General features: G+C 42.7%; 1 protein-coding gene across 1 annotated transcript in view; it reads right to left on the reverse strand.

Annotated features, from left to right (window-relative positions):
• SPTLC1 (serine palmitoyltransferase long chain base subunit 1) overlaps positions 1 to 21097 on the reverse strand; it is an 89179-nt gene that overhangs the window by 59253 nt on the left and 8829 nt on the right. Inside the window, exons 4-5 of the mRNA XM_075828859.1 lie at positions 15072 to 15165; positions 12236 to 12308 (exon numbers count right to left, since the gene is read on the reverse strand). Of these exons, the coding sequence (XP_075684974.1) occupies positions 12236 to 12308; positions 15072 to 15165 (167 nt within the window). The remainder of the gene's footprint in view (positions 1 to 12235; positions 12309 to 15071; positions 15166 to 21097) is intronic.

Consider the following 21097-nt stretch of genomic DNA (forward strand, 5'->3'; position numbering starts at 1 on the left):
CACTACGTCTATGAAAAAAATAAAAATTAGTTAAGGCTCCAATAAGTCAGGAAAGAAAAATATGCAGTTGTGACGACCCGAGGGGAACATTTCTTCTGTTTCAAGTGGCGATTTATCAAGGCCCTGAAATTAGGGAACCAGGAAGGGGAGGACTCAAACATATCTGCTGGAAGAGAGGGTGCCCGTATTATACCAGGACAACACTTCCCAGCAAAATTCCCAAAACTGCAAAGGTGCGGAGTGTGGACCGAAAGGGGGATAAGTAATCACATTTATCAGTGCGACACTGGCCTATGCATAAAGGATTGCTTCACAGCGTAACAAATGTTTATGGATTATTTTATTGTTTACCCCATTATTATACCACCTGACTATGCCCCTGATGTACTACTCTGCCCAGCTCACATATGCCCCCCACATTATAAACTGAAATACCAGTAATACTCCAAACAAAACTACCACCAAGCAAAATCCACGCTCAAAAAGCTAAATGGAGCTCCTTCCCTTCTGAGCCCTACAGCGTGCCCAAACAGCAGTTTACGTCTACATATACGGCATCGCCATACCTGGGAGAACCCTTTTAACAATTTTTGGGGTGTGTGTCCCTAGTGGCATAAGCTGGGCACAACATATTTCCCACTGAAATGTCACATCTAGGGAAAAATTTAAATTTTTACTTTGCACCATCCGCAGCGCAATCATTTATGGAAAATACCTGTGGGGTGAAAACGCTCACTACACCCCTTAATAAATGCCTTGAGAGGGGGTAGTTTCCAAAATTGTCACTTCTCAGAGGTTTCTTTCATTATTTCACATCAGAGCCTCTGCAATTGTGAACCAATACTTTGTAAGTTTCCAAATTAGGCCTCAATTTCCCATGGCACTCTCACTCCTGAGCCCTGTCGATAGTCCAGGCAAAAGATTAGTGCCACATGTAGGGTGTTTCTAAAACCAGGAAACACCGCATAATAATTAGAGAGCTGTCTTGTTATGGTGGAACAAGCTGGGCACCACATATTGGCATATCTATGGAAAAAAACAAATTTTAACTCTGCAACATCAAGTGCACACTAATTTCTGCAAAACACCTGCGGGGTTAACATGCTCACTAGACCCCTAGGTGAATACCTTGAGGGGTGTAGTTTCCAAAATGGGGTCACTTGTCGGGGGTTTCAACTGTTTTGGTCCCAAAGGGGCTTTGCAAATGCGACATAGTGACCAGAAACGAATCCAGCAAAATCCATACTCCAAAAGCCAAATGGCACGCCTTCCCTTCTGAGCCCTACTGGGTGCCCAAACAGCAGTTTATGACCACATATCGGGTATTGCCGTTTACAAACGTTGTGGTTCTTTCTGTCCTTTAATTATTGAGAAAATGAAAAATTTTGAGCTAAAGCTTTGTCTTATTGAAGAAAAAGGATTTTTTTTATTTTCACTGCACAAATCGTAATAAAACCTGAAACATCTGCGGGGTCAAAATGCTCACTATACCCCTAGATGAATTCTTTAAGGGGTGTAATTTCATGAATGGAGTCACTTTTGGGCCGTTTCCACTGTACTTGTTCCTTAGGGGCTTTGCAAAAGCCACAGTTCCAAGAAAACAATCCAGCAAAATCTATACTCCAAAAGTCAAATGGCGCTCCTTCTCTTCTGATCCTTGCCATGTGCCTAAAAAGCAGTTTATGACCACATATGGGGTATTGCCGTACTCCTGAGAAGTTACTGTACAAACGATGTGGTTCTTTTTTTCCTTTATTTGTTGAGAAAATGAAAAAATTGAGCTAAAGCTACGTATTATTGAAGAAAAAGGATTGTTTTTATTTTCACTGCCCAATTCTAATAAAATCTATAAAACCCCTGTGGGGTGAAAATGCTCACTACACCCATAAATGAATTCCTCAAGGGGTGTAGTTTCCAAAATGGGGTCACTTGTGGGAGTTTTCCCACTGTCACAAATGCGACATGGCCTCCGCAAACCATTCCTGCTAAATTTGAGCTCCAAAAGCCAAATGGCGCCCTCTCCCTTCTAAGCCCTGCTGTGTGTCCAAACAGCCATTTAGGACCACATGTGGGGTATTGTTTTAATTGTGAGAAATTGCTTTACAAATGTGGCGGTGCTTTTTCTCCTTTAGTCCTTGTGGAAATGAGAAAAATTAGCTAAACCTAAAATGTAGATTTTAATTTTCACGGCCTACTTCCCCCTACTTCCAATAACTTCTGCAATAAACCTGTGGGGTCAAAATGCTCACTATACCCCTAGATAATTTCCTTGAGGGGTCTAGTTTCCCAAATGGGATCACTTTTGGGGGATTAACACTATTTTGGCACCGCAAGAGCCCTTCAAACCTGACGTGGTGCCTAAAATATATGCTAATAAAAAGGAGGCCCCAAGAACCACTAGGTGCTCCTTTGCTTCTGAGGCCTGTGCTTCAGTCCATTACCACACTAGGGCCACATGTGGGATATTTCTAAAAACTGCAGACTCTGGGCAATAAATATTGAGTTGCATTTGTCTGGTAAAACCTTCTGTGATACAAAAAAAAAATAAAAAAATAAAAAAAAAAAAAGACAAATTTATTTCTGCAACAAAACGAAAAAAAAAAAAAAAAAAAGGAAATTCGTAAATGTGAAAACGTCTGAAAAAGTCTAAAGTGAAACGTCTAAAGGGTTAAGAAACGTTTTAAATGCCGTTTTTAATACTTTGAGGGGTTTAGTTTTTAACCCGTTAGTGGCCGCCAATACGCCTTTTCACTGCAGCCACTAATGGGCTTTATTCTGATGCATAAGCCTTTTTACGGCGATGCATCAGAATAAACAGAGCAGGGAGCCGTTAAATCTCCCTGCTCTCAGCTACTAGATGTAGCTGAGGGCATCCCTGCTCGAACAGGTGAGATCGATATAAGTATCGATCTCACCCGTTTAACTCCTCAGATGCGTCGCTCAATAGAGAGTGCCGCATCTGAGTGGTTTTGGAGAGAGGGAGGGAGGGACCTCCCTCTCATCCCACTGACACCCCGATGGCATCCGGGGGCCTAATAAAGGTCTGCCTGTAGTGAGTGCCTGCTAGGCTATGCCAGAGGTATGTCCTAGCAGATGCCTGTCCGTTTAAAATGGACAGGCAGTAATACACTGCAATACAAAAGTATTGCAGTGTATTAGAATAGCGATCGGAGGATCGCATATTAAAGTCCCCTAGTGGGACTAGTAAAAAAAAAAAAAAAAAAGGTCAATGAAGTTAATAAAAAAAAAAATGTGAAAAATAAAATATGAAAAAAAACACTTTCCCCTTACAAACTACTTTACTATAAAAAAAAACAATCAAAAACAAAGCAAAAAAATTACACATATTTGGTATCGCCGCGTCCGTAACGACCCCGACTATAAAGATATTACATTATTTAAGCTGCACGGTAAACGCCATAAAAAATAAAATAAAAAACCAATGGAAAACTTGTTTTCTGTGAACCCCGACTTAAAAAAAAATATAAAAAAAATGTGATAAAAAGCAATCAAAAAGTCGCATCTACTCCAAAATGGTACCAATAAAAACTACAAGTTGTCCCGCAAAAAAAAAAAAAAAGCCCTCATACAATTGCATCGGCGGAACAATAAAAAAGTTAAGCCTCTTCAAATATGGAGACACAAAAACAAATAATTTTGGAAAAAAAAGTGTTTTTACTGTGTAAAAGTAGTAAAACATACTAAATCGATACAAATTTGGTATCGTTGCAATCGTAACAACCCGCTAAATAAAGTTAGTGTTATTTATATCACACTGTAAACGGCGTCGATTTAGGACGCAAAAAAAAAAAAAAGGAGTGCCAAAATTTCTGTTTTTTTTCTATGATGTTTGCAGGCGTACTGGATCCGTCTTTTCAGGTGTAATTCAAGGCGTAAAACGCCCGAATTACGTCTGAAAATAGGCCGTGTGAACATACCCTCAGGCTGTAGGAGTCCTGCCTCGCTGCCGGACAACTGTCCCGTACTGTAATCATGTTTTCAGTATGGGACAGTACTTCCATGGAGAGGCAGGGACTCCTAGCGTCGTACATAACTATGATGCTAGGAGCCTGGCTCCCTGCAGTGTGTTCAGTCCGGGACTTGAGGCCGAAATATGTTCTGTCCTTTACGGACGTAATGTGCTCGTGTGAATCCAGCCTAATGCTCTCCTAGAAGCAGAGCTACGTAATCCCGCATCTAATGGATCACAAATACGGTACAGCCACATAATTACTAGAAGTATGTCTTCACTGTACTAACTATTACAGCCTACACAGCATTTATTTAACATTCTTTTTTTGCTTCTACAAATTACATTGTTGTTAAGTTAAAATATTTGGTAAAAATATAGCTGATAAATTAACTTCACGGGATTTGTAAAGTTAGGTTGCTTAAAGATAGGTGGGTAAAGACTGCCCTCTAACTGGCAATTTAGGTATTACAGACATGCAGAACAAAATTAATGTAAACCATTGAAAGTGTTTTTTTTTTTTTTTTAATAAAAAAAATGTCCGTTTGTTTGGTGCTACTTTCAAATTCGTTTTTATAAAAAAAAATCTTACTTATGGAGATACAGCTACTCTGTAGCCTGTATACAGGGCAGCTGTATAGTTCGCTGAATCCCGTACCAGTCAGGTTCGCGCAGAGGCGTAACTAGGAAAGACTGGGCCCCATAGCAAACTTTTGACTGGGCCCCCTCTCCCCTGGGTATCACACAACCCCGACTGGTAATTAGTGCCTCACTGTAGATTCCGCCACACAGCGCCCCCCTATAGAAGGCACCATACACAGCCCCTTGTAAAGAACGCCGTACAGCCCCCCCCTGTAGATAACGCCATAGAGCACCCTTCGGACTACCGGTGTCTGCGAGGTTCAATAAAAATGAAAGGAGCGCTGGTCATGCATGCGCACAGGCGCGACCGATGCACAATTAATTTCTATGGAGCTGCCGACAGACCTCGGAAGTCCGAGGTTTGTCATGGAGAACTTCGGGGGACTTTGGGTCCCCCCTTTCTCCTTATCGCTGGGCGTCCCAGCGATAACACGTGATCCTGTGGATAGGGGATGCATGTCTTTTGCAGGAACAACCCCTTCAGTGGCGTCACACTGTAGCAGCCATAGTGGCTGCTAGCGGAGCCTCCGGCCATGGGGGGGGGGGGGATGTGCCTCATGCTGCGGGCCCCGTGGTACTTACGCCACTGGGTTCGCGGGACTACGGTTCAGTGAAAGCAGGTTTTGATCTTATATGTGATAAAATGACAGGTGGATCCTGCGTGACCCGCTGACTCTGCACCAGTCAGGTCCACGGGACTGACGGATTCAGGTCTTCGCGAACGATAGAGCTGAGAATACAGAGCAGCTGTATCTCAATAAGTAAAAATCGTTTTTCTAATAAAAACTAAAATTGTAAAGTTGCACTAATCACACTGATTGACACACACAAAAAAAAAAAAAAAAAAAAAAGGTTTGCATAGCCTTTAAAAGGGAAGGTGTCATGATTTTTATTTTATATTTTATTATATTGCTTTTAATATAATGTAAACAAATTTTATTTATTTGTGTTGTCACTTTCTACTTTTTTATGTAGTCATACTTCTACTTCTCTATGGGGGCTGCAATTTGTTTTTCCTCTCTGTATATGTCGTTTAACGACACATACACAGATGGAATACGGCAGCTACAGGGCATAGGGCACAATGAACGTGAGCCGTTCATTGCTTCTGCTATCTGGCTATGTACTGCGCAGACGCAGGTCAGAGTCACAGCAGAGAAGCCGGTTTGTAGGGAGATAGCAGGCGCCATTATGAAGACCAGCTGCACTGCAGGTAATGTGTGTGTCTCGGTCTGTCCCTCTCTCTCTCACAGACTCCGGCTCTCGTGACCCCCAACGGCCCCCCCCCCCCACTGTCGCTAGATGTATTGTCAGTGTGGACGGTGTGCGGAGCTAAGCTTGTCAGATGTAGTAGAGGTGTGTGTGTGTGTGTGTGTGTGTGTGTGTGTGTGTGTGTGATGTAATGTCAGTGTGGACGGTCTGCGATCGGGTGAGGAGGTGAGGTATCAGTCAGCATGAGGTCGGGGAGGAGACTGTCAGCAGCAAATGGTTATTCCTATCACAGAGTGGTGTGACAGTCTCCTCTACTGCAGAGGAGACTGTCAGCAAGATTGTATGGGGACGATGGAGGAGACAGTCAGCAAGATTGTATGGTGATGCATCCCCACCCAATCTTGCTGACCGTCTCCTCCAGCATCACCACCTAATCTTGCTGACCGTCTCCTCCAGCGTCACCATACAATCCTGCTGACAGTGATCCTGGAGGAGACTGTCAGCAGGATGGAGGGATAGAGACATTTAGCAGGAGAGGCATATAAAATGCGCAAAAAATACTTGTCAAATACACGCCATGTGAACCTGTCAACTGAAAAGTCATTCACTTCATTTTCACCATTCTAAGGGTATGTTCACACGCAGTGTTTTCAGTGGTTTTTCGGGCCTTAAACGTCCCGAAACACGGCTAAAAATCTGAAGCCGAACGCCTCCAAACATCTGCCCATTGGTTTCAAATGGGAAATACGGCGTTCTGTTCAGAAGGGGTGTTCCTTTACGTGACCATTTTCCAAGAAAGGCACGTAAAAAGACTCCCGCCAAAAAGAAGTGCATGCCACTTCTTGGGATGCTTTTGGAGCCGTTTTTAATTGACTATAGAAAAACAGCTCCAAAAACGGCCGTAAAAAACGCAGCCAAAAACTCGAGTTTGATTAAAAAAAATGTCTGAAAATCAGGAGCAGTTTTCCCTTTATTTAGTGAGCATGTGAACATACCCTTAGCCTATTGGTGTGTCCTATAACTTCTGCCAGATGCAGAATCACACCCAATATGGCTGCCGGACACTGCTTAGCAATTTGAAAACACCTTTTCCTGGCTTGTGGGGGGGGGGGGGTGAGATTCCCTCCCACATTTACAGCAGCTGTGAGAGTCAGGTTGCGTTGCCTTATTCACCTTGCTGTAATTCTGGGAAGTGCTCCCTCTGGTGGCAAACATAGGGAAACATGTCAAATTATTATTACATTTTTAATACTTTCCACCATGTAAAATAGAAAAAAAAATACAGCAATAAAACGTAAAAATATAATAGAAATAAGTAACTTACCAAAAAAAAAAAAGAAAAAAAAAAGTTTCATTCGCAACACATTCCCTTTAAAGAGGCTATCAATAGTTTAGTAATGCCCTATCTCTTAGCTAATCTAATAGGCATTGTCACATCGATTTGTGTCCCAAAAAGTTTATTTTAAAAGTTATGAGCTTTTATTCTAAATATGCAAATGAGGCGATACTAAACAATTAGGCTGGGTTCACACGACCTATTTTCAGGCGTAAACGAGGCGTATTATGCCTCGTTTTACGTCTGAAAATAGGGCTACAATACGTCGGCAAACATCTGCCCATTCATTTGAATCAGTTTGCCGACGTACTGTGCAGATGACCTGTAATTTACGCGTCGTCGTTTGACAGCTGTCAAACGACGACGGGTAAATTGACTGCCTCGGCAAAGAAGTGCAGGACACTTCTTTGCCACGTAATTTGAGCCGTTCTTCATTGAACTCCATGAAGAGAAGCTCAAGATTACAGGCGTCAAAGACGCCTCGCATAATACGAGGAGGTGCTTTTACGGCTGAAACGAGGCAGCTGTTTTCTCCTTAAAACAGTCTGTCATTTCAGCCGTAAAAGCCTGCTACCATGTGTACATACCCTTAAGCGTCAACACGAGCGATTCTCCTGAGGTGGAGCCTCCTAACAGCCTCTGACGCTGTCCTATCAGCATGAAGCTGCTTCACACAGTGTGAGAGACAGAGGCTGGAGGGAAGGGGGATCAGTTCAAACTAGGGATGTGTCACGATACCAGGATTTGGACTTCGATACCGATACTGTGTGTAATATTGCGATTTCGATACCAAAACGATACTTTGATAGTTCTTCAATTCTGATGTGAGGCGCGAGGTGTGATGAATTTTGAATGTGCCTCACATTAATAGTAATTAACCCCATCATGTTTCTCAGTCATAATGGGTTAATGTGTAAGTTACATGATTGGGTTAATAACTATTAATGTGAGGCACATGGAGGTTAAATTCATCACACCTTGTGCCCCACAATAAGTGATAGAAAGCAGTTTTTATTTTATTTTTTCACAGCGTACACATCATAAATGATGCAAAAAAATTGTTGTGAAGGTTATTACGGCCGCGCCAATACCGAATGTGTATATATTTTATGTATTGAGACTTATTTTAATGTTTATTGTAAAAAAGGTGTATGTGTATGTTTTTTTTATTTAACATTACTTTGTTTTTACTTTATTTTTTAAACTTTAATGTACTGGCATATATCTATACACGAATAGTAAACAGGCAGTTAGGACATACACAAGTATGCCCTAACAGGAAATATGGTAAGACAGCCCTGGGGTCCTTCAATGGACCCTGGGCTGTCTGCCCATATATGGTATGTCCCTCAATCGTGTCACAGGGAACCCTGTGATGCATTCCAAAGGGCATCCCCCTTCTCATTTTCCCCTGAATGCTGCAGTCAGCTTTGATCGCAGCATTCAGTGGAATAACGGCGGAGAGAAGAGGTTTCTCTGGTCTCCGCTGTTATAGAGCGGGGCTGCGGCTGTGTGATACAGCTATTGCCACGCTCCTGACATGAAGTGCATACGCGGTCAGCATGAGGCGATGCGGCCGGCACTGTACTAATGAGCAGCGGTTCAGGCACTGAAGACAGAACATGGGGGTGATTTGCAGTGCGCCCGTCATGTTCAGTCTTCAGTGCCGCCGATCATTAGTGCAGCACTGGCCGCATCGCATCATCCTGACGGCACCCACGTGTCAGGACTCAGGAGCAGGGCAATGGCTGTATTACACATGCATTACACAGCAACAGCACCGCTCTCATACATTCATGTGTTACTATAATAAGCTGCACAAAGTATCAAAGTTTCGATGCATCGTACATCCCTAGTTCAAACAGTCAGATCTCTGGCTGTGGACCACCTAGAACAGTGATGGCATATGAAAGATAAGATTCTTTTTTTTTAAATCAAACCAGTTTTTATTGATAATACAACATATATCATACATCTCATGTACATTAACTTGGTTCCAACCGTCAATACATTTTCAGTTTTGTACAACATATACAGTTATATGTATCACAACTCCCACTTCCCTCCATCCCAACTCCCCCCCCCCCCCCCCCCGCAGTACCTCCTCCTTTCCCTGACTCATATAACCATTCTCTCTCCTGCCTCCTACTGATATATCCATACTTGCCTCCTGATCATTCCACCTTAAGGTGTATTCTACCTCCCTGCAGTGCCATAATTGTGTTCCCATTTTCCCCATTGCTTATCGTATTTGTGTATTGCCCCACGTTTTAGGTATATCCGATGTTCCAATGCCACCGTGTGATTAACGTATTCCACTAGCTCAGACGCCTCCGGGGGATCCGCATTCAACCAATATTTTGCTATTAGTTTCCTAGCATGATACAAAACCTTTTTTATGGCCAGTAATTCAGCTCCATCTCCTCCCTCCTCCCCCATGCAGCCCAACACATAGATCTTAGGTTCCAACGGAAAAACTCTCCCAAATACCCTCTCTACCATGCCTCCAACCTCCTTCCAGTAATCATTCAGCTTCGGACAACTCCAGAACATATGCTTTATGTCTGCCCCCTCAAACGAACACCTGGGACACTCCTGCGTTGGTCTGAGTCTCATTTGCATTAACACCTTAGGCGTCCTGTACACTCTATGTAGGAGAAAAAGTTGTGACCTCCTGTGTGCTACATTAATGGAGAGCATTTTGGGCGATTCCAGTATCTCCTCCCACTCATCATCAGTTATATTCCCCACATCCTCTTCCCATTTGCATCTGATCACCCCCATCGGATCTCCAAGGAATTTGGAAAGTAATGTACCATAGATCACAGAAATAATCCCTTTAGTGTCTTTTGCTCCCAATACCTGTTCCATCACTCCCATAGTAGAGCAGCCCAAATCCACCAATCTACCCTGGGCCTGCGCCGCATGCCGCAACTGGAGATATTGATAAAACATCCGATGTGGGAGTCCGAACTCCTCCTGTAACTGTGAGAACAATTTGAGACTTCCCCCCTCATATACCTGGTATACATATCTGACCCCAGCTTGTTCCCACTCCTGAAAGCCGTCCAAGATATGGAATTCCCATAAGTATGGATTATCCCATAGAGGCATATAATTGGAGCACCAAGTAACGCCCAGTATTTTTTTGCATTCCCACCAGACCCTATGTATCAATAGCAAAGTCGGTTTCCCTTTCGCCTCCCTCCTTAGTTTATGAGACTCCATTGCCTCTAGTATATCCTCGCCCCGACTCAAATGATGCACCAGTTTCCCACTAGAGTCCCACTCTTCCCTATTCTTCCAACCTTTAAAATGTTGTGCTTGGGCTGCTAAGTAATATATCCACGCATTTGGAATAGCTAATCCTCCCTTTTCCGTTGGTAATTGTAATTTTTCCAATTTAATCCTGGGGATCCCCCTTTTCCACACTAAGTCCCTAAACAGATTATGTATTCTCCTGAACCAGTATTTAGGCAACCACACTGGGGCATTATGCACCACATAAAGAACCTGAGGCATCAGAATCATTTTAATCAGGTTTGCTCTTCCTAGCGCTGAAAGTGGTAGTCCAAGCCATATTCTGGTCTTATCTTTTAGTTTGTCCAATAATGGTTTCACATTCAGCGCAACAAAATCCTGCACCCTCCCCGAGACCTTAATCCCCAGATATTTAAATTCCTTAACACAAGGTACAGCAATTCCCCCCACCACCAGTGGCACCTCCAATGGTTTGAGTGGCAGCAATGTCGACTTACTCCAATTAATTTGAAGCCCTGAAAATTTGCCAAACCGTTCCAATATGGTCATTATCAACGGCAGTGACCGAACTATCTCTCCCAGGAATAGTAAAATATCATCCGCATATAATGCTATGCGTTCCTGCAGCTCCCCACATCGAAACCCTTCTATACCCGGATGTTGCCTTACCACATTTGCCAGAGGTTCGATCGCTAGAGCGAATAATAGCGGGGAAAGTGGACATCCCTGACGCGTCCCCCTCTCTAGTCTAAAGGAATCTGACATCCGCCCATTGGCTCGAATCCTAGCGAAAGATAAGATTCTAATCTTTCATATGGCACCATGATCGCAGTTCTAGCTGTGAAACAACCGGAGGTATCACCAGTTGAAAACACAGTCGGGAATGTAAGCTGTATGCTATATGGTCACGCTGTATTGCTGGGCTGGGAAGCGTCACACAGAAAACATTATACCGCCCAGAGTGAAAAGAAAGAGTAACCTCCCATTTGGCAAGTATAGCCAAATTAGCATATTTAGAAAAATGCTCATTTTTGAAAAAAAAATTACACTGTAGTTATCAGCATCATAGCGCCTATTAGATTAGTTATGAGACAGGGCATTAATAAACTAGTGATAGAAAGATGAACGCTAGTACAACAAATTAATGACATACAAACACTTAATAGCCGTTTTCAGTACAATGCTAAGAATAAACGACTGGCTCTTGACATATTATACATTCTAGATTAAAGAGTTACTGCACTTTCAGAAAACTTTTGATATGTCAGAGACATGTCAGACGTTTTGATCGGTGGGGGTCTGGGTTCTGAGACAGTCACTATCACTGACACAAAGGGACGGAAGCACTCAGCCGAGAACTCTGCACCTAAGGCTGCAATTGGCTCTCCTAGTTAGCCTGAAGACGGACTTAAGTAGAATGAGGAGAGACGATTACAGAAAATGTGCAGAGTGCTCGGCCGAGTGCTTCTGCCGCTTCTTAAATTAATACCTTAAAGTCAGTACAAAATTATACAAGCCTAATTCAATGGTATAGCTATAAGTGGGTACACTGGTTGCAACTGCATATGGGCCTCCGTGCTTCATGGTGCCCTGTAGGCCATGTAAGAGGAAAGCAGTACCATAAATAAGCAGGTCAGAGATGTAATACCATGTCATGATATTAAGCTGGAAGAGATTTTGTATTGTGGTCAAGAAGCTTAAAAGTTCTTCCAGTGATCAAATAACTAGCTATGGCCAATTTTTTTTTCATCATAAACTCTTCATGTTAAAAAGCTATAACTTTTTTCCCAAAACTTAATGGGTAATGTACTTACCAAAAGTACCATAAAATCCTCTTGGACCACATGTTCCAACACCGTACTTTCTAAGCGATGCCAATGCTGCACTCTGCAAGATACAGGGAGAAAATGCTTCATTCAATATTAACCATTAAGACTGTGTTCACATGACCATTGCTCTTCCGTTGAGGGGTTCCGTCAGAGCTTTCCGTCTGGGGAACCCCTCAGCGGAAAGGCAAACGGAAACGTTAGCTTCCGTTTGCATCACCATTGATCTCAAGGGTGACAGATACTTTGCTATGGGTTTCCATTCGTTGACTGCGCTACTGATTCCATCAAAAAAACTGAACCCTTTCACAACGGTGACAAACGGAAACCATTAGCAAAGTATCCGTCACCATTGAGATCAATGGTGGTGCAAACGGAAGCTAAGGTTTCCATTCGCCATTCCATTGAAGGGTTCCCCCGACAGAAAGCGCCCACTGAACCCCTCAACGGAAAGCAACGCTGATGTGAACAGGCCCTAACCCTTTCGGGACAGAGACATTTTTTTGCTTTTTCATCTTAGTTTTTCATTCCCCGCCTTTGGAGAGTCATAACTTTATTATTTTTCCGTCAATAGAGTGGTGTGAGGGCTTATTTTTTGTGGGAGGAGTTGTAGATTCTATAGTACCATATAACGTGTTGTGCAACTGTAAAAACAAAGTCTTTGCGAGCTGAAATTGGGAAAGAACTGTGATTCCTCTATTGTTTTTTGGGTTTAGTTTTTATGGCTTTCACCGTGCGGTAAAAACGGTAACTTAACTTTATACCGTGGCTCAATATGATTACGGCGATACCAAAATTTATTTAGATTTTTTGTACATTTTACTACTTAAAAAAATAAAATAAAATAAATTGTTTTGTTTCCACACATACTGATACCCGTTACATTTTTTTTTTTCCATAGCTTGAGCGGTGTGAGGGCGTATTTTTTGCAGGACAAGCTGTAGTTTTTATTGCTACCATTTTTTGGTACATACAACTTTTTGATCATTTGTTATTAAAAATTTTTTGACCTCTAAGTTGACCACCGATTTTGTCGGTTGAAATTTTTTATGGTGTTCCCCGTGCAAGTTAAATAATGGTATATTTTAATAGTTCTGACTTTTACGGACGCATGAATACAAATTTTGTTTATTTTTTACAATACTTTAGAGGAAAAATATATATTTTTTTTCACTACTAATAACTTTATTTAACTTTTCTTAACACATTCTATTAGTCCCCCTAGGGGACTTGAACCAGCGAATGTACGATCGCTGGTGCAATACGAATATATCGCAGTATATGGTCATTTTTACAGGCTTCTGTTAAGACCTGCCATAGGCAGGGCTCAACAGAGGCAGAGTGAAGGCAGACCTGGGGGCCTTCAGTAGGCCCCTGGGCTGCCTTGACAACCATCGGCACTCCACAATCATTTTGTGGGAGCGCTGATCCCCTCTTTTTATTGACTCTGATGCTGCGGTCGCAAATGACCACAGCATTTGAGGAGTTAAAACGGCAAGGAACAGTGCAATCGTTGTTCCTGGCCGTTAGTCCCGGGTGTCAGCTGTAAAACACAGCTGACACCCGGAGCATATGAAACAAGCTCAGCGCGTGAATCCGCTGCAGACATCACCCCCCCCCCCCCCCGCACCCCGACATGCTATTATGTCATGGTGTGCAAAGGGGTTAAAAATCAACAATCAAAAAAAAAAAGTATTAACACAAACCGTTAAATCAGGCTCCATTCACACTAGCTTTTTTTCTCATTTCTGTTCCCTTGCTTATATAAGAGTAAAGACATTTTTCTGATAAGAGCTCCATTCATTTAGATCAGTTAAAGGTTTTTTTTCCATGAGGGACATTTATGACATATCCACAGGATATGTCATAAACGTCAGATAGATGCAGGTCCCACCTCTGGGACCCACACCCATCTCTAGAACAGGGCCCACTAATCCCCATTCTAGCTTTTTGTGCTCGCGCGGCCTCCTGACCACTTCCTGACTATATGGTCGGGAGTTACGGAAACAGCTCAGCTAGCTGCGCTACTCTGTTTCCATAACTCCCACAGTAGTGAATGGCAGTTATGGGAGCAACGTAGCATAGTCCTCATTCTGGAAATCCTTTATTTTATTCTGGCCAGAGAAAAAAAAATTGTCTACTACACGATTCTATCCACAAAAAAGAAAAAGAAAAAAAAAAGAAAAACTTACATTCCTTGTCTTCATTTAAATCAATGGGAAATTAAAGGCATCTGATAAAAACAGTGTGACACTAGTGTAAACAGCAGCAGAAAAAAATGGGACATAGATCACTTCAAAACCACAAAAAGGCCAGACTTACTAAGTGGGTGGGTGAAAACCCGTTGCCAGCAGGACGCAGACAGGTAAAAAATGCTGCAGAAGGAGGGTGCATTACATAATGATAGCCACTCCCACTAGTCTTGAGGGGAGTGGCAAACTAAGTGCTCACAAGTGTAAACATAGTCTAAATAGAACAAGATTCCCTGACCCAGTCATATTGCACTAAATAGTGGATTTCCTAGTGCAGACTCGAGAGCCAAAAGTCATCAAGTCTCAAGAGAAAAAGGCATGGAATTTGGAGCAATGTCAAAACCGCTTTGTTCTAGCATTCGCTGGGGTTCTACGGACTCATCAATGACATCTCTCAGTGACTTGTCAGAAGAGGTTTAACAGGTGAAACCACATGGCCTAAACCTGTACAGATACTGAAGGTCCAGACATTCTATATTAAAAAGACATATATAGAGGAGATGTTCATAGGGGCACAAGACAAATGTTAGAACGATCTACACTTCAGAAGCATAATGGGGATTGTTACCAACCTTAACCCTATCGTTATCAAGGAGGCCAAGGAAATTGAAAGATGAAAAATTGATGCATTCCTTCCCATTGACAACAATCTTGTGACTTGGAGGGCTGCAAGACAAAACAAAGGCATAAACATATTATAAATCCGGATAGGGCCCAGATTAAAAGCATTTTGAAGCGTAAAATTAATAAACTTACTCAGGACTAACAAGGGTGTATTTTAGGTCAGTATCTTGCATCAGTATTCTTAACCCCTTGATGACCAGGACTTTTTGCACGTTAATGACCAGGAATTATTTTTTGTTTTTTCAATGTCGCATTCCAAGAGTCAGAACCTTTTTTAATTCCGCCGATATAGCCGTATAAGGGCTTGATTTTTGCGGGACGAGTTGTATTTTGCAAGTGTACCATTTTTGGGTGCATATAACATATTGATTAACTTTATTTTAGGAGAGAATTGAAAATAAACAGGTATTCCAGCATTGATTTTCGCGTTATAAATTTACGCAAAAATAACCTGTTAACTCTATTCTATGGGTCGGCACGATTACAGGGATACCATATATGTAAAGGTTTTAGGTTCTTATATTTGCACAATAAAAAAAGGAAAGGTGTCACGAAAAAATTTTTGGGATATCAATTTGCATTTAGTGTTTTATTATAAAATCTTTTATTTATGTGTGTTTGTTTTTTACTTTTTTCTAACTTTTACTTCACTATGGGGGCTGCCATTTTGTTTTTCATCTCTGTATGTGTCGATTAACGACACATACAGACATGGAATACGGCAGCTACAGTGCATAGGAGTCAATGAACGGGAGCCGTTCCATTGACTTTGCTCTATGGCTCTGTCCTGCGCAGACGCAGGTCAGAGTCACACAGAGCAGAGCAGCTGTTTGCAGGGAGAGAGCAAGCGCCATCTTGAAGACCAGCTGCACTGCAGGTAAGATGTGTCTCTATGCATGTCCCACTCTCTACCTCACAGACCCCCGCTCTCGTGACCCCCGACGGGCCCCCCCACCCGACGCCCCCCCCCCCGAACCGGCCCCCCCCTCCCTTGTGTGAAGGACACACGATGAAACTGTACTGGGAAAGCCCTGAACGATAAATCTCTAGTTGTGCTGAGACTGTTTGGGGATGTGACTAATGAACCTCTCAGTCTCAGCACAATTAGAGAGATTTATCGTTCAGGGGTCTGGGAAAGCTGGGTCACCACCATTACCCCTCCTACTGGAGTGTGAGAGGTTCATTAGTCACATCCCCAAACACACTCCACTAGGAGGAGTAATGGTGGTCACCCAGCTTTCCCAGACCCCTGAATGATAAATCTCTCTAGTTGTGCTGAGACTGAGAGGTTCATTAGTCACATCCCCAAACAGTCTCAGCACAACTAGAGAAATTTACCGTTCAGGGGTCTGGGAAAGCTGGGTGACCACCATTACCCCTCCCACTGGAGTGTGAGAGGTTCATTAGTCACATCCCTAAACACTCCAGTATGAGGGGTAATGGTGGTCACCCAGCTTTCCCAGACATAACCAGGAAAGGGCTGGATGGACGGGCTGAGGGTGCACAGGGTTTTTGGTGACCCTCTCTGTCATGTGATCGGACCTAGCTTACCGGTTCATCAGACGGTGTTCATGTGACTATAACTCTGTCCATAACAAGAGACAGTGCACTCAGGACAAGCCCTGCCCTCATGCCATAGTTGTGGTTCTGTCTGCGGGGATGGCGGTGGGTGGCTCTGACACCCGCCTCCCCCGTCGGGTCATCTCAGGACAGAAGGGGTGTCCGGATTGGAGACACAGCGCCGCACCTGTCCTCAGGTATTGCAGTTCACCTCCATTGAAGTGAATAGGACAGAGCTGCAATACCACACACGACCCGAGGACAGGTGCGGCGCCATGTTTTCCTGGACGACCCCTTTAAGACTTTTCCCGTGTGTGTGTGTGTGTGTGTGGCAGAGCGGTGTGCACGGGGCGCCGCTGATACTTCATAGCCGCTTATCAACTGTTTTGAAGAATCAGCGGCGAGCACACACACATCCCCCAAACACGCAAAATCAAGTGTAATCAAGCGTTTATGTGGTTTTTTTTGCACGTAAAATGTGCAAAAAAAAAAAAATATGTCAAATACACGGCGTGTGAACCGGTCAACTGAAAAGTCATTCACTTCACTTTCATCATTCTAAGGCTGGGTTCACACTACCTATTTTCAGGCGTAAACGAGGCGTTTTACGCCTCGATTTACGCCTGAAAAGACGGCTCTAATACGTCGGCAAACATCTGACCATTCATTTGAATGGGTTTGCCGACGTACTGTGCCGACGACCTGTAATTTTACGCGTCGCTGTCAAAAGACGGCGCGTAAAATAACAGCCCCAGCAAAGAAGTGCAGGACACTTCTTGGGGCTTAATTTGAGCAGTTTTTCATTGAATTCAATGAAGAAGAGCTCCAAACTACGGCCGTAATTGACGCCTCGCCTTGAATTCTCCTGAAAACAGCTCCGTCATTTCAGACGTAAATGCAGTTAGTGTGTGCACATACCCTAAGAGTATGTTCACACACAGTGTTTTCAGCTGAAAAATCGGAAGCAGAACGCCTACAAGCATCTGCCCATTGGTTTCAATGGGAAATACGGCGTTCTGTTCTGACAGGGCGTTTTTTACGTGGTAGTTTTCCAAAAACGGCATGTAAAAAGACGCCCGACCAAAATGAAGTGCACATCACTTCTTGGGACGTTTTTCATTGACTTTATAGAAAAACAGCTCCAAAAAAGGCCGTTAAAAAACGCGAGTTTGATTAAAAAATTTGCTGAAAATCAGGAGCGGTTTTCCCTTTGTTTAGTAAGCGTGTGAACATACACTTAGCCTTTTGGTGTGTCCTAGAACTTCTTCCAGCTGCAGAATCACACCCAAATGGCTGCCGGACACTGCTTAGCAATTTGAAGACACCTTTACCTGGCTTGTGAGAGGGGGGGGTGAGGTTCCCTCCCACATTTACAGCAGCTGTGAGTCAGGTTGCTTTGCCGTATTCACCTTGCTGTAATTCTGGGAAGTGCTCCCCCTGGTGGCCAACATTGGAAAACATGTCAAATTATTATTTAATTTTTAATACTTTCCACCATGCGGAAAAAAAAATAAATAAATAAATAAATACAGCAAAAAACTAAAAAAATATAATAGAAATAAGTAACGACACTTAAAAAAAAAAGGTTTAATTTGCGACACATTCCCTTTAATTACTTGTTTTTGCATCACCGCATTCCAAGAGCCGTAACTTTATTTTTCTGTTGCTGTAGCCATATGTGGGCTTGTTTTTTTGTGGGACAAGGTGTAGTTTTCATTAGCACTATTTTGGGGTAAATGTGACTTATTGATTAACTTTTATTTTATTTTTTTATTGGGGGGGGGGGCGAACAAAAAAACTGCAAAAAGCAACCACAATTTTTTTTAGACGCGGTTCACCCGGCGGTTTAATTAATGCGTTAGCTTTCTGGTTCGAGTCATGGAGGAAGAGGAAGAGGAAGAGGAAGAGGAAGAGGAAGAGGAAGAGGAAGAGGAAGAGGAAGAGGGAGAGGGAGAGGGAGAGGGAGAGGGAGAGGAAGAGGGAGAGGGAGAGGGAGAGGAAGAGGAAGAGGAAGAGGAAGAGGGATTTTATTTTTACTCTAATTTATTTAAGTGTTTTGTTGTTTTTTTTTTGTCCCACTAGGGGACCTCACTTTGCAATCTTTTGATAGCTTATATAATGCTTTGGAATACTTATTATACCAAAGCATTATTGCCGGTCAGTGTAAAACGGACAGGCAATCTTTTACGACGTGCCTCCGGCAGTCGCTGAAGGCGGACCTGGGGGCCTTTGTTAGGCCCCCGGCTACCATGGAAACCCATTGGCACCCCACAATCTTGTCGCGAGTGTGCCGATGGGGTGACAGAGGGAGCTATTGACAGCGTCATCTAACAGGTTTTTCGATTCTGGCAGGAGCCTGGCTGTGTATAACAGACGTGCACATGCCTCTGATCTTGTGGGTACAGTGGCAGTACCCACGAGATCAGAGTTAGTGATATATCGGCGCTATGCTGGAACTAGCTCCTGCTTGTGAAGGATACAGCAGTCACTCGTATTTAAGGAAAAACCAGGAGTGGAAAATAAACATGGAAAAAAGAATAATGGAAATATTTATAAGTCTTAGGCCTCGTTCACATCTGCGTTGGAGACTGTCATGGGCCCCAATCGCAGATCCGGCCTGACGCTATGGTTTGCGGTAAAACTACGGACACCCAGACGGAACCCATTAAAGTCAAAGGGTTCCGTCGGCCACCGTTGGTGTCTGTGGTGCAGCGGAACTGGTGCTTACGATTTTTCCCTTGTTCTGCTCCTGTGACTGTGCAGAACAACGTAATTTCGAATGCTGGTGTGAACCCAGCCTTTCACGTTTGGATGCTCTTCTGGCTTTGCCCTACAAATACTGATGCAAAATACTGATCTAAATACGGTCATGTGAAAGTGGTAGCAAACATAACATAACTACTGAAAATATTTAACTCCTTACTGACCAGTCTATTTTAGGCCCTAATGACCAAGCTATTTTTTTAGTTTTTCTTCGCATTCAAAGAACTATAACTTTATCATTCAGTTAACATAGCTGTATGAGGACTTGTTTTTTGCAGGATTAGTTGTACTTTGTAATGGCACAATCTTGGGGTACATATTTTTTGATTAACTCTTAACTTTCTTTTTTTTTTAGGGGGGGGGGAATAAAAAAAAAAAAAAACCTCAGAAGTTACACCATTATTCTGCGGGTCGGTGCGATTACGGTGATAGCACACATGTATAGGTTTTTTATGTTTTACTACTTTTGCACAATAAAAACTCTTGAACTAAAATTATTTGTTTTTGCATCGTCGCTTTTCAAGAGACGTAATTTTTTTATTTTCCGTCAATTTAGTGATACGTGGGCTTTTTCTTTTGCGGGACAAGACGTAGTTTCGATTGGTACTGTTTTGGGGTACATGGGACTTATTCATTAACTATTATTATGACTTTTTTGGGGGGCAATGGAAAAAATTTGCAATTTCGCCATTGTTTTTGGCGTTTGTTTTTTTTTTACGGTGTTGACCTTGCATATTAACTTTGTTTGGGTCATTACGGTCGCAACAATACCATATAGGTGTACTTTTATTTTTTTTTACACTTTTACTAAATAAAACCACTTTTTAATGGGAAAAAATGATTTATTTTATTGTCATTTTTATTAATAATTTCTATTTCACATTACTGACTTTTTTTTTTTAGTCCCACAAGGGGACTTTACCAAAGCGTTATAGCAGCGATCTAAAGATCGCATAGTATACTTCGTATACCAGAGCATTATTGCCTTTCAGTGTAAAACGGACAGGCAATCTATTACGACGTGCCTCCGGCCCCAGACATGGGGGCTTTTATCAGACCCCCGGCTGCCATGGAACCCCATCAGAGGCCCGCAATTGCATTTGCAGGCCGCCGATAGGTGAGAGAGGGAGCTCACTCCCTCTGTAAATAATTTAAATGCAGCAGTCGCTATTGACCACAGCATTTAACGGGTTAAGCGGCCGCGATCGAAGTTCGATCGCGGCTGCTGGAGCAGGAGCCTGTGCAGGGCTTAGACTGGGCCGCCGTGAAAAGGCGACCACCTAGCCTGAGGCCCCTTAGTGACCGACGTGAAAAGGCATATTGGTGGTCACTAAGGGGTTAAATAACATTCCAGTCACAGTTGGTAAAAACAAGTGTATATAAAACTAGAAAATATTGCTGTATTAACGGACGAGAAAAAGAATGGCTGAATAAAAAAATTAAATTAACCACTTCTTGACCAGGCCCATGTTTTAAGTTTCAGCCATGTGCTAATTTAAAAGCAAATTGTTCAATTATTTTTCCAACCTACATGTATTTGGTCTTTTTTTTTCTCAGAACATATTGGGCTTCCCTATTGTGTAAAAAAAAAAAAAAAGATATATTGAATAATTTTTTATTTTTTTTTTAAATATGGAAGGAAAAAATAGGG

The sequence above is a fragment of the Rhinoderma darwinii genome, chromosome 1 (genome assembly GCF_050947455.1).
Source record: "Rhinoderma darwinii isolate aRhiDar2 chromosome 1, aRhiDar2.hap1, whole genome shotgun sequence".
NCBI classification, from domain to species: domain Eukaryota; kingdom Metazoa; phylum Chordata; class Amphibia; order Anura; family Rhinodermatidae; genus Rhinoderma; species Rhinoderma darwinii.